Source organism: Syngnathoides biaculeatus, chromosome 9, assembly GCF_019802595.1.
Source record: "Syngnathoides biaculeatus isolate LvHL_M chromosome 9, ASM1980259v1, whole genome shotgun sequence".
Classification (NCBI taxonomy): Eukaryota; Metazoa; Chordata; class Actinopteri; order Syngnathiformes; family Syngnathidae; genus Syngnathoides; species Syngnathoides biaculeatus.
Genome location: NC_084648.1, coordinates 16,523,786 through 16,538,087, shown reverse-complemented (window position 1 = coordinate 16,538,087; position 14,302 = coordinate 16,523,786). Strand labels below are relative to the sequence as shown.

General features: G+C 40.2%; 1 protein-coding gene across 1 annotated transcript in view; it reads left to right on the top strand.

Moving 5' to 3' along the window:
* LOC133505550 (general transcription factor 3C polypeptide 1) overlaps positions 1-14,294 on the top strand; it is a 28,681-nt gene extending 14,387 nt beyond the window's left edge. The window contains exons 21-38 of the mRNA XM_061828666.1: positions 40-136; positions 1,475-1,607; positions 1,712-1,802; positions 1,898-1,959; positions 3,728-3,836; positions 3,968-4,110; positions 4,184-4,326; positions 5,326-5,410; positions 5,491-5,603; positions 5,690-5,749; positions 5,825-5,918; positions 6,975-7,147; positions 8,121-8,492; positions 9,353-9,498; positions 9,567-9,943; positions 11,320-11,729; positions 12,850-13,036; positions 13,109-14,294. Of these exons, the coding sequence (XP_061684650.1) occupies positions 40-136; positions 1,475-1,607; positions 1,712-1,802; positions 1,898-1,959; positions 3,728-3,836; positions 3,968-4,110; positions 4,184-4,326; positions 5,326-5,410; positions 5,491-5,603; positions 5,690-5,749; positions 5,825-5,918; positions 6,975-7,147; positions 8,121-8,492; positions 9,353-9,498; positions 9,567-9,943; positions 11,320-11,729; positions 12,850-13,036; positions 13,109-13,306 (2,993 nt within the window). The 3' untranslated portion in view covers positions 13,307-14,294. The remainder of the gene's footprint in view (positions 1-39; positions 137-1,474; positions 1,608-1,711; positions 1,803-1,897; positions 1,960-3,727; positions 3,837-3,967; positions 4,111-4,183; positions 4,327-5,325; positions 5,411-5,490; positions 5,604-5,689; positions 5,750-5,824; positions 5,919-6,974; positions 7,148-8,120; positions 8,493-9,352; positions 9,499-9,566; positions 9,944-11,319; positions 11,730-12,849; positions 13,037-13,108) is intronic.
* Positions 14,295-14,302: the final 8 nt, after the last annotated feature.

Here is a 14,302-nt window from a genome sequence, read left to right as displayed (position 1 = left end):
CTTGGACGTTCTAAAAAGGGATTTTTGTTTTTCTCACAGGTTTGATTCGACTCAAGCGAGGCGGCTCTGACGAGGAAAAGACCCCGTCTTTTGTGCAAGAACGAAGTGTCTTTATGGGAATGGCTTCGTTGCTCAAGTAGGTGTAGATGTGTAATACATACAGAGCAGCTGAAATACGTATTTAACACATCACCTTTTTTCTCACTGAATATACTTCCACAGATGCTATCGACCTAAAAACTTCACCAGATCTTCGGAACAACCCCGTTTATCCATACATATAAAGAAAGTAGCACGGATAAAATGAGAAATTAATTTGTATGCAAAAATGTGAAATGACAGGGGGAAAAACAAGTGTTTAACTCTTAAAGAAAGGGAAGTGTAAAGCCAAGACACCTAAAATCTGTTGATCATCATCCAGGAATCTAGCCCCTTGTTAGTGCAAATTATTATCATTTAGTTCAGTCTTAATTTATGGTTTACAAGGTGTGAATTAAGACACATCTCATGATGGGTAAGAACAAAGACTTGTTTCAAAACCATCACAAACTCAAGTGCTGCAAAACATAATGATGGTATTAGTTATAAGGGGGATATCTAACCTTTTGAATATCTCAGCGACCACGATTGGCACCATAATATGTGAAAGCCAATCATACCAACATAAATTTGCCTTGATCACGTGCTCATCGCAAGATTTCTGACAGAGGAATGCAAAGAATAATCAGAAGACTTATTCAAGAGTCAATGACCACTTGTGGAGATCTTCACATGGAAAATGATGAGGGCAAATGTGCTGAGACATTCTTGACAGAAATCTGCTGCCCTCTATGAGGATGCTGAAAATGAACCAAGGGTGGACATTTCATCAAGATAATGATCCAAAACATACTGCCAAGGAAACTCATTTGATTTCAAAGGAAAGATTAAAGGTGCTAGAATCAAACGCAATCATCTGACTTCAATCCAATTATAAATCTATGAAAGGAACTGAAACCCAAGGTCCATAAAGGAAGGCCAGGGACCTTTCAAGATTTGAACACTGCTTGTCTGGAGGAATGTGACAAAATCACATGTGACTAGTTTCTCCATACAGGAGGCATCTTCAAGTTGTCATTGCAAAGAGAGGCTTTTGGACAAAGTATTGAATAAATACCAGTTAGTGTGTTCAATACTTTTTCTGTGTCATTTAACATTTTTACACACAACTTAATTTCTGGTCTCATTTATTCTACTTTCTTTGTGTGTATGGATTACTTGGATTGTTCCAAACATCCAATGACATTTTCAGGTCAATAGCACCATTGGAAGTATCTTTTCGTAAAAGGTGTTAAATACTTATTTCAGCCTCTGTGTGTGTGTGTGTGTGTGTGTGTGTGTGTGTGTGAGTAAAAATTTGTACAACTGGTGGCTGACAAAATACTCCCCCCAATGTAAGTAGTGCAAATGTATAAGTGCCTGTGCACACCAACAGGGGCAGCGCCATAGTAAGTGACGATGGCACCACGCCGGGCGATGGAAAAGGCGCTGGAGGTCTGGACTCCGAGTTCTTCGCTCATCTCAAGCGCAACTGGCTGTGGACTAACCGTCTCCTGGCCTGCGAATATGTATGAAAAATCCCAGGGGGGTGTCTGGTGATTTGCTCGTGAGATTTTTTTGGTATAAGCCACGTGTTTTATTTATTTATTTTTGGGTATGTGTTTGATTATAGCGGCCCAGTACGTCGGGGCAAACCGACCAAGCCAAAGTGCGACTGAAGAGCCTGATGAGTAAAGAAGCGCTGCGAGCCGCATTGAAAGCCGGTGAGTTTCCTGTTGGCTGGCGGCCATTGTTGTAATGTTGCTCCCGTCCTCCGGAGGCACCCCTTCCCCCCTCTTATCTCAATGTATTTTCACAGGAGCTTCTTCCCCTCCCTACTTGACCGCCAAGAAGTCAGTGGTCATTGAAGAAAATGTGGAGGTCAGGAATTTTGCTTTTTTTTTTTTTTTTATGTGGACGAATGATAGAGGAATAATTTAGGGGTAATAAGGCACATGCTGCATTCCCTTGACAACACTGTCCTGCCACATCACAGGCGGTCTATTATAGCTTGCAAGAAATATTGTCAAAAAAAATAACTAAAAAATACAAAAGTAGCAAGTATGAGACAAAAAATTTAAATATTCGACAAAATAAAATGTTTGATTTTGATTCGATCGGCTGGCGACCAGTTCATGGTGTACCTTGGCAATCGTGCCAAGATAGCTGGGAATAGGACCCCAGGACAGCTGCAACCCTAGTGGGGATAAGTGGTTTGAAAATTAGATCAATGGTTGGATGTTAAAAATATACACACAAAAAAATACAACTATCACAATAAATATTGCACAAAAAATAGTGTAAAAAGTTCTTAAAGCTTGTGAAATAAAAAAAAGAAAAATACTGAAATTTAAGAAAAATGAACAAGCAAAAGAAAAACAAGTGTTACAATAAAATCCAAAAACAAATTAAAAATATAAATATTACCCAAAAATATTAGAGAAAATTCCAAAAGTATTAGAAAAAAAACCCCAATCCATCTATCATCTGAGCCACTTATCCTCATAAAGGTCGTGAAAGTGCACTCACAATCACACTTAAGGGGAATTTAGTCTCTCCAATTGATGCATGTCCTTGGGATGCGGGAGGAAATCAGATTGGCCTTCACCTCTGTTGGCAACTTATTCAATTTTTTTGCAGCATAATAACTAAATGCTGCTTCACCATGTTTGCTCTGGACTCTGCACGCCATTATTAGACCTGAGACACTCGAGCTAAAGTCCTACTAGGTTTGTATCACTTACCATTTCTTTCATCATGTTCAGGACCTAAACCATTTAGTGATTTATAGACCAGTTACAGAACTTTAAAATCTATTCTAAAACTGACTGGATGCCAGTTTAAAGACTTTAGGTTTGGCGTTATATGCTTTGACCGCTTTGTTGTGGTCACAACCGGACCCTCAGCATTTTGAATGAGCTGCGGCTGTTTAATGCTCTCTTTGGGGAGCCCAGTGAGAAGACCATTACAATAGTCAAGTCTACTTGAAAAAAAAGCATGGATGAGCTCCTCCTGGTATGCTTGACACATACACGCCTTCATTCTAGATGTGTTCTTCATATGGTAAAAGGCAGTTTTATTAATTAATTTGATATGACTGTTGAAAAACACCAAGGTCGCCCCACACAGGCACGGGAAGAACATGCAAACTCCAAACAGGCAAGGCAGGGATTTAAACCGATCCTCAGAACTGTGAGGCAGACATTCTAACCAGTCGTACACTGTGCCTAAAACTGAATTATTAGAAGAAAAAGATGAATTGTTTTAATTGCATTGTTCAATTGATAAAATAGAGAAATGTGCTTAAAAACTCAATTAGAAAATATTCAACACAAACTACAAAAATATTGCAAGGAAAATGTGAAAAATATGAAAACCATAAATTATTTGGAAAAATACATTAATAATGTAAATATGAAAATATCAAAAGAAAATATGATAATATGCAAGTATATATAATTATTAAAATATGAAGAGTGATATTGGCCAGGAAATGTTTAAGGAAAAAATAAAATATTTCAAAAGAAAATTCACAGATGACATACAAACAAATATTGTAAAGAAAATATTGGGAGAAAGAGGGTACCGGTACTACCTTATCCTCATTCAGTGTCTTGCTGTTCATACAGAGCTGTGTCTTTGTAACCAGGTGGCGATCGAGCCATCATCCCGGAACAAGCAGGTGGTCGGAGGGAAGCGGCAGAAGAGGAAGAGACCCAAAAAGGAAGTTGTTAAGGTTCCTCGCAAGAAGAAAAAAGGTGTGGGACTAATCCACCAATAGAATATTTGATTACCATAATTTTGAGACAAACTACTCAAGTACAGTAAAAATGAGTATAGATTTTTGTGTTTTTCATTTGCATTTTCCTTTTGTCGTCCTCCCCATTAGAGCCCAAGAAGCGCGCCCCCATGCACGACGAGGCTGACCATCAAGCGTTGAAAAAGATGACCAGGCAGCGAGTCATCTGGGCACCACAGGAGGACTCTCTGCTCATGCTCTGCGGCATGGCTTCGCATCTCCTCAACAGCAAGGTACGCAAGTTCCTTATTTGTGCGACCACTTCTGGTCACGTCTACTCAACGTGTGGGGGGGGGGGGGGTTCAGTTGCGGAGAATGTTTGTGCCCTACTGCGTGGTACGAGACCTCCTCCAGGAAGAGTTTCAGATATCAGAGGACAAAACGTCATTGGCGGTCGGGCGCCGCACCCGCTACATCCTCAAGAATCCTCAGACATTTCTCAACTACAGGTTGGTGCTCCTTGTGGGGGATGATCGTCTTTATAGGAAAGTGCAACATCCATAGTTTGTCTTCTTTTTAGTGAATCAAATCAAAAGCATTTATTGTCATTTTATGACTGTGCATATAGCAACTTAATGAGTGCTACTCCATTAAGTGCTTAAACCAATACACAGTAAATACAGTAGAATAAAACGGATTTAAGATCATGTAACTCAGATGAAATATTTACAATCATCTCAAAAGAAACAAAACATTATTGCTCATGCCCATGCGTTGGTAAGATTATTGGACATTTGTGATCCATTATTGCACAGAGAACTCCGTTATTGCGTAAAGAATCAATGCCTTGTGAGACATGGGCTATACTGTCATCACAGTTTAAAATGCGAAATAATTAACTACCAAATGATATGTTCTGAAAACTGACTGTAATAAAAATGCTAAAAAAATAAAACAAACTCAGCTAAAATATTTAAAAATATTACAAAATACCAAAAAATCTTAGCCATAATAAATTATAAATATAATTATAAAATACTCTACAATATGCAAACACATTGGGTGACATAATGTACAAATAGTAGGAAAAAAAACCTATGAGACCAAATCCATTAATTTGAAGAATATTAGACACATTTATGAGATCAAATAATACACAAATATCAGATGAAAAATATTGGACAAAATACAAACATATGAGGATAGAATGTCAAATGGACAAATATTATTTAAAATGCAAAAATGTTACACATAAATATTTTTAAATGTTATTTATATTATTATTATAATTATAAGAAAATTACTAGATGTAAATATTCTACTAAATACAAAAACAAGAATAATTCCACTATTAAATTCCACCAACATTATCTTGAAAAATATTGTGCAAAATACAAAAATATTAAGAATACACAGATGTTTTATTAGCTTAAATATTAGCTGATTAAATACTTTGGTTAAATATGAAACGTGTTGTCAATGTGTAATTGTGTTATTGTTTTGCGCAGAATCTGCCTGGCTGAAATCTATCAGGACCAAGACTTGATGAAACAGTTGGAGGACAACAAGCCAACCAATCCCAATGATGCACAAGTAACGTTTTGGTTTTTATTTTCGTTTCGCACTGCTCTGATTCCAGATACTTCTTTCTGATCGTAATGGGACATATTCAGGATTGTTCCAAAGCGTTGAACGAGTACGTCAAGCTCCTCAGACAGAAGTTCAGCTCAGTCCTGAATGCAGACGATGTGAAGTTGCCTGAAACCAAACATCAACTCTTTTCACAGTGAGTAAAGAGGCTGGGAGTGAGCTGGGAATGATCAACGGGCTGTGTTTATGTGCGTGTGTGTCATTGTCTTTGTGTTTCCACAGGTTTAAAGTGTGCGCAATAGACACTGACAAGCGGATCCCATCCAGGGACACTATCACTAGGTACATATTCCACCATATTTCCATTTTCCACGGATGGGAATGAATAAAGTCACTCATCGTGTTTGTCAATTGTAGTACAACAGAAATCCACACGTTGGTTTTGTTCAACCTCATCCAGAGTACACTGGCCATGACCAACTATCAGATGAAGTATTCCAGATCCTTTCAGGTACTACCTTTTTTCTCACAAAATTACCATTAAAATTCTCTGCCGTGGACATACATTTGTCGACTGGAATCCATTTGGTGACTGCCGCAGTCCTGATAGATTTCAGCCAGGCAGATTCTGCGCAAAACAATAACACAATTACATTCATGCAAGCTGTTTTATTAAATCCTTGTCAAATAGATTTTTCAACAGGGAGTGCTGCCGGAGGGTCTGACATTGCTCATCTGTGAATTTCAAGCTTGTAAATATCTTTAGTAATACACAAGCACTTGTAGATGGCAGCCATGCAGCACTTCAGATCTTAGATCAGCACAAATTTTTCGTCCACGTAAGAGATTGAGTTATAAAATGACCATAGGTTAAAAGTTAGACATCTTTTGTCATTTTACACACAAATTAAGTATCATAGTAATAGCAGAGTAATTATTGGGGTAGTTGACGGAAGTGGATCTGGCGTGATTACAACAGAGATCTTCCATAAATGACGTGGATTATGGTCGCCATGTAAAAACCCATCCATGAGTGCCTTGCCATCCCATAAGTCAGTTTCACTAATGATGAGTTACGTTATTATATAGTATTATATATTTATATTTGGTGAAACCAATCCAACAACAAAAAAAAGGTACAATCAGTTAGAAAGTTGAAAGTACTGGCAATATACATTGGTTGCACAAACATGGCTGGCAGCGAATGAGTTAATTGTGGTAGTTTACTATTTTTGCAGCCATACAGGAGAAAAAAATGTCTATTGATGGGGTATTGTTTGCTTTTCGGCACAAGATAAATTAAATTGTTCTGGTGCAAAAAATATATTTACATGTGGACATAAACTGCTTGAATCCTGCAGTAATACAGTTTATCTCCAAGATTTCAAAAATGTTTCTTGCAGTCATACTGTTTTTCTCACAATATTTCTGGTTCATTTTCACTGCAATTTTCCCCAAATTTGTACTGAATTCTAGTAATACAGTATTCTCGCTTGATCCCCTCCATTTTTTTGTGCAAAAATTCAAACATTTGTAGTCTCTTTCCTTTCTATCACTTTCCTATCAGATGTTCCACATTTACAGTCAGTACCCGCAGGAGCTCCTGTGCCAGGTTTTCATCCATTGCCGAAAACGTCATCTGGTCAACCGGCGCCGCGTCTGTCAGTCGTCAGGACCCAAGAAGAACCGAGCTCTGCCCATCCTACCCATGTCCTTCCAGCTCTCGCAGTCCTACTACAGGTTTGTTGCCACGTGTTAGTACCTTTCACACACAATTGGAAATTCACAATTTGACTCCAATCCCCATGTACTGGGTGTACCTTTTACACAGAACAGCAACATGGTAAATAGCAGGCTTTGACAGATACTATGAAAGGCAAATACACACAGCAGTGCGACTTGGTACTACTTCAAAAGATGGGAAATCCCCAGTTTAACTACAACAAAGAAAGAGGAATGATGTTGCGCCTGTTATTCCGCTAATACACTGGTGTCAAACTCAAGGCCTGGGGGCCAGATCTGGCTCGCCACATGATTTTATGTGGCCCGCGAAGGCAGATCATGTGTATCAACTTCCGCGATTATCTTGTAAAAATGTGTCCCAAAATTTCAAATTGTCATATCATGAATTATAACGAGATACTCTAAGCATTTTTGTCTAACCAAACATGAACAGCGGTTGAAACACGTATTACCCTGGATTTCTGATTCCAAAACGAGTTCCTAAATTTCACGCGTGAATATGATGAGGCAATTAACGATTTTCATGGTTTCACAGTCATAACGGCCCTCCGAGGAAACCATAACTCCAATGTGGCCCGTGACAAAAATGAGTTTGACACCCCTACTCGAATACAACTATGGAAGCCAGAAAATTTACAGGAAATGTGCCAACGAGGGTGTATAGCTGCAGTTTTGTCTCTGATACGAACTCAGAAGCCGGGAAAATTGGTGGCTCGACTTCAAACAATAATCCATGTTAATGCATTACACACAAAATAACAACAAGGGAAAAATATCAATAAAAGGTCCTGCTTCCGTTTAACATCTGATGCGACACAACCTGAGAAATTTGCAACTCGTCTTCAGCGCCCATTTTCTGAAAGTGCCTTTGACACTGCTTCTGTTAAACCGTTGATACTTCCTGCGATGCCACAAAAAAATGCAAATGGTGAATCCAGGTGTATTATGATCATTTTTTTTCCCCTGACAGATTATTTTCATGGCGTTTTCCTCACACCCTGTGCACCGAGTCATTCCGCTTCCTGAAGGCTTTACTGAACAACGGCACGGGCGACGACAAGCCTTCGGTCGCCTACTGCCTGGAGACAGAAAACCGGACAGAGGGCGGCGAGGAAATGCAGAAAGGACGGCCATCCCCACCCGGAGAGACAAAGCACGCCGAAGGTGGCCAAACCAATACGCAAGAACATTCTGGAATGATACAGTTTTCTATGGATTCTCCTGGAGGAGCCTGCTTGGCCTCGCTCACTCTTATGAGTTTGGGGCTACTGTCTGTCCATGTGTCCATCCCCAAGAAGATGGTTGTGGTGGACAGCAACTTGGTGGACAGCGACGTTAAGAGGTATGTCCTTTATGTTCTCGTGGTGGAGGGGTGGGCAATATGGCCTAAATTTCATGTCACCCAAGCAGTTAATCCGTTGTTTCACTGCGCTACATTTCACCTTAGCTTTGTAGTTAGCATAGCTTCTCCATCTTCTCCTGTTTTGTGTTCTTACTCGGTGTGTACCTTACTCCTTAGTGATAATGATACTTCTCAGAAGTGGAGTCAAGTTTGCAGATATCGGCGCAAGTATTAGTGGGCTTGAGATGTGATCCCAACTCAACATGTTAGGAGTCTGGTTCTACCTCCAAAGCCAGGAAATTCTGTGGACTTCAACGCTCTCCATTACTTTTGCATCTTTTGCATTGAACATTTAGTGAAAATTCTCTAAATACGGTGATGCCTCAGTTCTCGACCACAATCCATTCCAGAAAACGTTTCGAGAAGTGATTTGTTCGAAAACCGAATCGATGTTTCCCATGACAATGAATGGAAAAAGAAATAATGCATTCCAAGCCTAAAAAAGTAGGTTTTTTTTTTTTTAGCTTTTCCTGATAATAAAGTGTATAGTAGAAATACATGTATAGTTTAAATACTTTATATAATAAAATAATTTAAGAAATATATTTCTTTTTTGCTTAAAATGTATGCTTTAGTTGTAGAGTACGCTAGACTGGGAGTGCATTGCTGTATCTGTCGCAACTCGGCCCCCAGCCTTGTAAAAAAATGTTATCAACAAAAGTGCAGAATAACTTTAAACAAGCAACTTGTCTTCTTTGGTTGCGCCACACTCGGTCATTTCCGGGGTTTTTTTCCCCTCCGAGTTACATCTCCTTTAGATACCTCTTTTATGAATGTATTACATGGTGATTGGGATCCAGCATGGTCTCATTGGAGGAAGAGGACGATGAGGACGATGACATCGCCGGTGAGGAGTGTGAGGGCAAAAATAAGATGCAAGTCAAAGCTCAACAGGCGTCGCACACCAAGTTCCTGTTGATGAAAGGATTTTGCATTCCTGGCATTGGTAGGGTGGACATTTGATATTTAAGAGCTTCCACAAAAGTTGACATTATGATCGAATGTTCTTCGCAGTCCAACTCCGGAATCAAAACAACGGCAACCAGAACACCACTGACAACATCGTGGTGGAGTCGTGCAAGCTCAGGATGCAGCTGCGAAAAACGCCGCTTCACAGCCTCTTGGAAGACAACAGCACCCCTCTGGACTTCTCCAAAACCGGCCGGGCCCTGATGCCGTCCGTCCTCACACGCTGCTTCCCAAGTACTGTGCCAACTCTGGCTCGGAGCTCCGGCTACTCCCCTGAGGACCAGAAGGCGAGCACCCAGCTAAGAAAGAGCCTGGACGAAGCCGGCGAAAAGGGGGTGGACCAGATGGACTTGTTCCGGGAGCTCGCTCACCTCTGCGTGCCGCAATCCGGACGCAGCAGGAGCTTGCAGCAGTACCTGGAGGTAAGTCGCCTTTCACACTGATTGTCAACATCTTGTGCAATTCATTGTATGTATTCCATTTTATACATCTATTTTATTTATTTATTTTTACCTTGCAAGTAGAAGCTTTCCTATCTCATATGATCTATAATAACAATAAATGGCATTCTATTCTATTTTACACAGAACACTGAAGAACACGCTGCCATTTAAAAGTAGTCTAAAAGGGGTTGTCGTTATGAGGTATTTACATAAAGTGACATGAAAACTAATGGCTCCCTTCTCAAATTCTTATTTTTACATAGTTTCACCATTAGATAAACAAATGTACATGCTGTGTTTAAATGATTTTATTATGGGGAAAATAGTTTAAATATTCCCAACCCTGTGTAAAAAAAAAAAAAAAAAGTAATTAACCCATTGTTTGATCGTGAATTAATTGTGGCTGATCAGTATTTTTGGTTCATTTTCACTCATTACACCCAAGTCCGATGACCTCCTCCAGACCTGTCCAATCAAGAAATCACTTAAACAGAATCTTTCCTGACATAACCAAATCAGGCAAAAGATTTGAAAAATCTAAACCAAAGAAAGCCAGAATGGTCGAGAAATAAAGTGACGTCTGTCGGGAAAGGGTTACAAAAGCCATTTCTAAAATTTAAGACTCCAGCAAACCATGGGGAGAGCCATTATCAGTCACTCACATTTGACGAGCGCGTTCGCGCCATCGCACTCGCAAATCTGCAGTCGAGCACGAAAAATCACGCGTATAAAATTTGTTACGAGTAGAAAAAATGGATACTGAAAGACGACGTTTATTTTGTGTAGTCTTGACATTAATATACGTGTTTATTTCATCAACGTTGGTAAATAAAAAATTTAAAAAAAAAACAAGCCTGCTCCTAAACAATCACTATTCACCCGGAAACAGGAAATGCAAGTCAAAGGAAATTCAGTTAAACCAGGGGTGCTCCATGCGTGAAAACATTTCTGGGATATAACACAGGTCATGTTTCAGTATCTAACTATAATAAGTATGAGATTACTACAGACTCAAATATCACAACTCAGTAAGTTATTTTAAGGTCTTGAGATTCCATCCCTAATCACACCCGCAACTTTTATCTACGGGCATGACTGACTACACCCGTACATTTTTCAAATGTGAGTGACTCCATTATCCTCACATGGAGACGGATCAGTGGTGAATCTTCCAAGGAGCCTGCAAAGATTACCCCATGAAAACACCAATGACTCATCCAGGAGGCCACAAAGGAACTCACGATAACTTCGAAAGAACTGCAGACTCTGGAGGAGGCTAGGAAATTCCCTGGGTCCTCTTCAACCTCACGTGTTGTGTTTGATCTCTAATCGGTTCCCACCGTTGTCCTTTCCAGGATTTACACAAGGAAGGTCAGATTCTCAAAGTGGGTGGCTACGGCATTCGTTGGGTGCTCACGCACCACGCCGGGCCCTGGGTCCTCACTGTCAACCCCAGGAACTGGTCCCAGCAGGAGGGCAGTTCCACCAGGTGTCCCTCCCAGCACAACATCCCCTTCTTGCGCAAGAGGCTCCGGTCCAAGCCCCGGCGGGACGAGGAGGAAGAAGAAGAGGAACCGCCGGGGAAAAAAATGGCAACAGGCGAGAGGCTCGACGCGGAGGAGCAGCCGGTAGAGCCGGAAAGCCGGGAGAGCGCCGAAAAGGTGTCGACGGGACAAGAAAGCAAGGAGACGGAGGAAAAGGACAAAACGGAGGACGAAGAGAGAGACCAAGAAGCTCCTTCGACGGAACAGGCCGACCCTCAGGAGTAAGTTTCACGCAAACGTCCTGAATTCAAGCTATTAAGTCGCCTTTGAATTTGACATAGCGTCGCAGAATTACTTCCTCGCTCATGTTTGCTTTTCTCTGTTTATACTTAACAGCAACTTGGGGAGTAAAAAGTTAAAAAAGAAATTGTTCAATATATTTATATATGTTTTGGGAATCGTCCCAATTTTTTTCCATAGTGTTTTTATATGAGTTTTGAAAATCCTAATCTTACAAGTACTTGGGAATATTCAAGCATTTTTTTAAAAAGTTTTCTACATTTTTTATGACTAGTCTTTATTTTTTTAAGAACAGTTTTTAAAGTAGAAAGTAGTATTACTCTTAATCTGGGGTTTATTCTTGAGAAACATCTTAAATTTTACGGAAATCTATTTTTTTGCAATTGAAGTAGCATTTTTTTCAGTCTTTCTAAGAATACTTTTTCATTTTTTGACATTTTTATTTTCAGGAAAAAATGATCCATTTGTATAAAAGTGATATTTTGGGGGAAAATCCATATTTTTTTCCGAGTAATATCTTGATCTGAGGGGGAAAAAAGTAATCATAGAATAATTTTTTTCATTAAAAATATTAAACTTACATAGTAAAAAAAAGTTACATTTTTTCTTTATTTTTTTCAAGTAACCATTTTTGTACTTTTTCTTTTTACTAGTCTTGTTTTCTTAAGAACAGTTTTTAAAGTAGAAAGTAGTATTACTTTTAATCTGGGGTTTATTCTTTAGAAAAATCTTAAATTTTATGAAAATCTATTTTTTTGCAATTGAAGGAGCATTTTTCTAAGTCTTTCTAAGAATACGTTTTTATTTTTTGAAGTTTTTATTTACCAGGAAAAAATTATTCATTCGTATAAAAGTGATATTTTGGGAGAAAATCCATATTTTTTTCCGAGTAATGATATCTTGATTTGAGGGGAAAAAGTTGTCATAGAATTATTCATTAAAAATATTAAGCTTACGTATTTTTTTTTTTCAAGTAACCATTGTTTTACTTTTTTTTTTAAACTAAATTTGAAAATGGATTTTTCTTGATAGATAATTCTATTTATTGAAATCAGTTTTTTTTTTTTTTTTTACTCTCAAACATTTGTCGCCTTCCCGCAGGGCGAGCATGAGCTTCGTTAGCCGTCCGTGGCGCCTGGTGGACGGGACGCTGAACCGTCAGGTGTGCAAAGGCATGCTGGAAGGGGTCCTCTACCACATCATGTCCCAGCCCGGCATCCCCCAGCAAAGGCTGCTGTCGCACTACGAGGGCGTGCTGCAGCCCGTCGTGGTTCTGGAGCTGGTCCAGGTGAGAACAAAAAACAAAACAAAAATCCCCGCCCCGACTTCTCTTCCTTACCCGTGGTCCCGTCTCGTGCAGGCCCTGATGGAACTGGGCTGCGTGACAAAGAGAACGCTGGCCAAACGGGCCAAGCCTTCTCTCTTCAGCCCCCCGCTACCAAGAGAGCAGACGGCGGAGGAGCGGGAATGGGTTTTTTACGAGCCCGCGGTCAGCTCCTGCCTCAGGCTCGGTCCGGTGCTGCCCAACGAGCGCCACTGGAACCACTGTGCAAGATAACTTTTTTTCTTTTTTTTAAATCATCGCGAATTCAAATGGAGTAAAGTTCCACCTCGCATTCTGTGTTGGTGCCGTTCATACTGTACAGCAGGGGTGTCAAATTCAAGGCCCGGGGGGGGCAGATGCGGCCCGCCACATTTTATGTGGCCCGCGAAAGCAAATCGTGTTTTTTTTGTTTGTTTTTTTTTTCAAATTTGAACCAAAATTTCAAATTTGTCATATAAATGATGACACTGAGATATTGCAAGCATTTTTGTGTTGAAAAACCCATTACCCTTGATTCCAAAACTAGTTGGTAAATTTATTGTGTAAATATGATGGGTCAATTAAAGATTTTCGTGGTTTTAGTCATAATGGACCGTAACTACAATGTGGCCCGCGATAAAAATGAGTTTGACACCCCTGCTGTACAGGCACAAATCATATGACTCCACTTGTAAGACTATCCTATTTTTCTATTAAAATTTCTTTTCCCCCGGAAAATAAGTCACAATTTACATACCCCGGAAGTTCTCACAGCCTCCCAGTTCTGAGGTCTTGGGTTCAATCCCGGCCCCGCCTTTGTGGAGTTTGCGTGCGCTCCCCGTGCCTGCGTGGGTTTTCCTCCGGGCACTCTATAATTTCCTCCCACATCCCAAAAACACGCACCATTAATTGGACACTCTAAATTGTCCATAGGTGTGATTGTGAGTGCGGGTGTTTGTCTCGACGTGCCCTGCAATTGGCCGGCAACCAGTTCGGGGTGTACCCCGCCTCCTGCCTGTAGACTGCTGGGATAGGCTCCAGCACTCCCTGCGACCCTCGTGAGGATAAGCGGCAAAGATACATATTTCCTCTAGGAAATACTGCCATTTTGCTTTGGGAGGGGGAACAAAAAAACTATTGCGGTGTATGGTGCCTGCTTGTTTCGTTTGGACTAGAACTAAATGGCCCAAGTCTGGCATAGTCCCCAGACCGACTTGCGTCAAGCAACATAGTACCCTAGCATCCAGACTA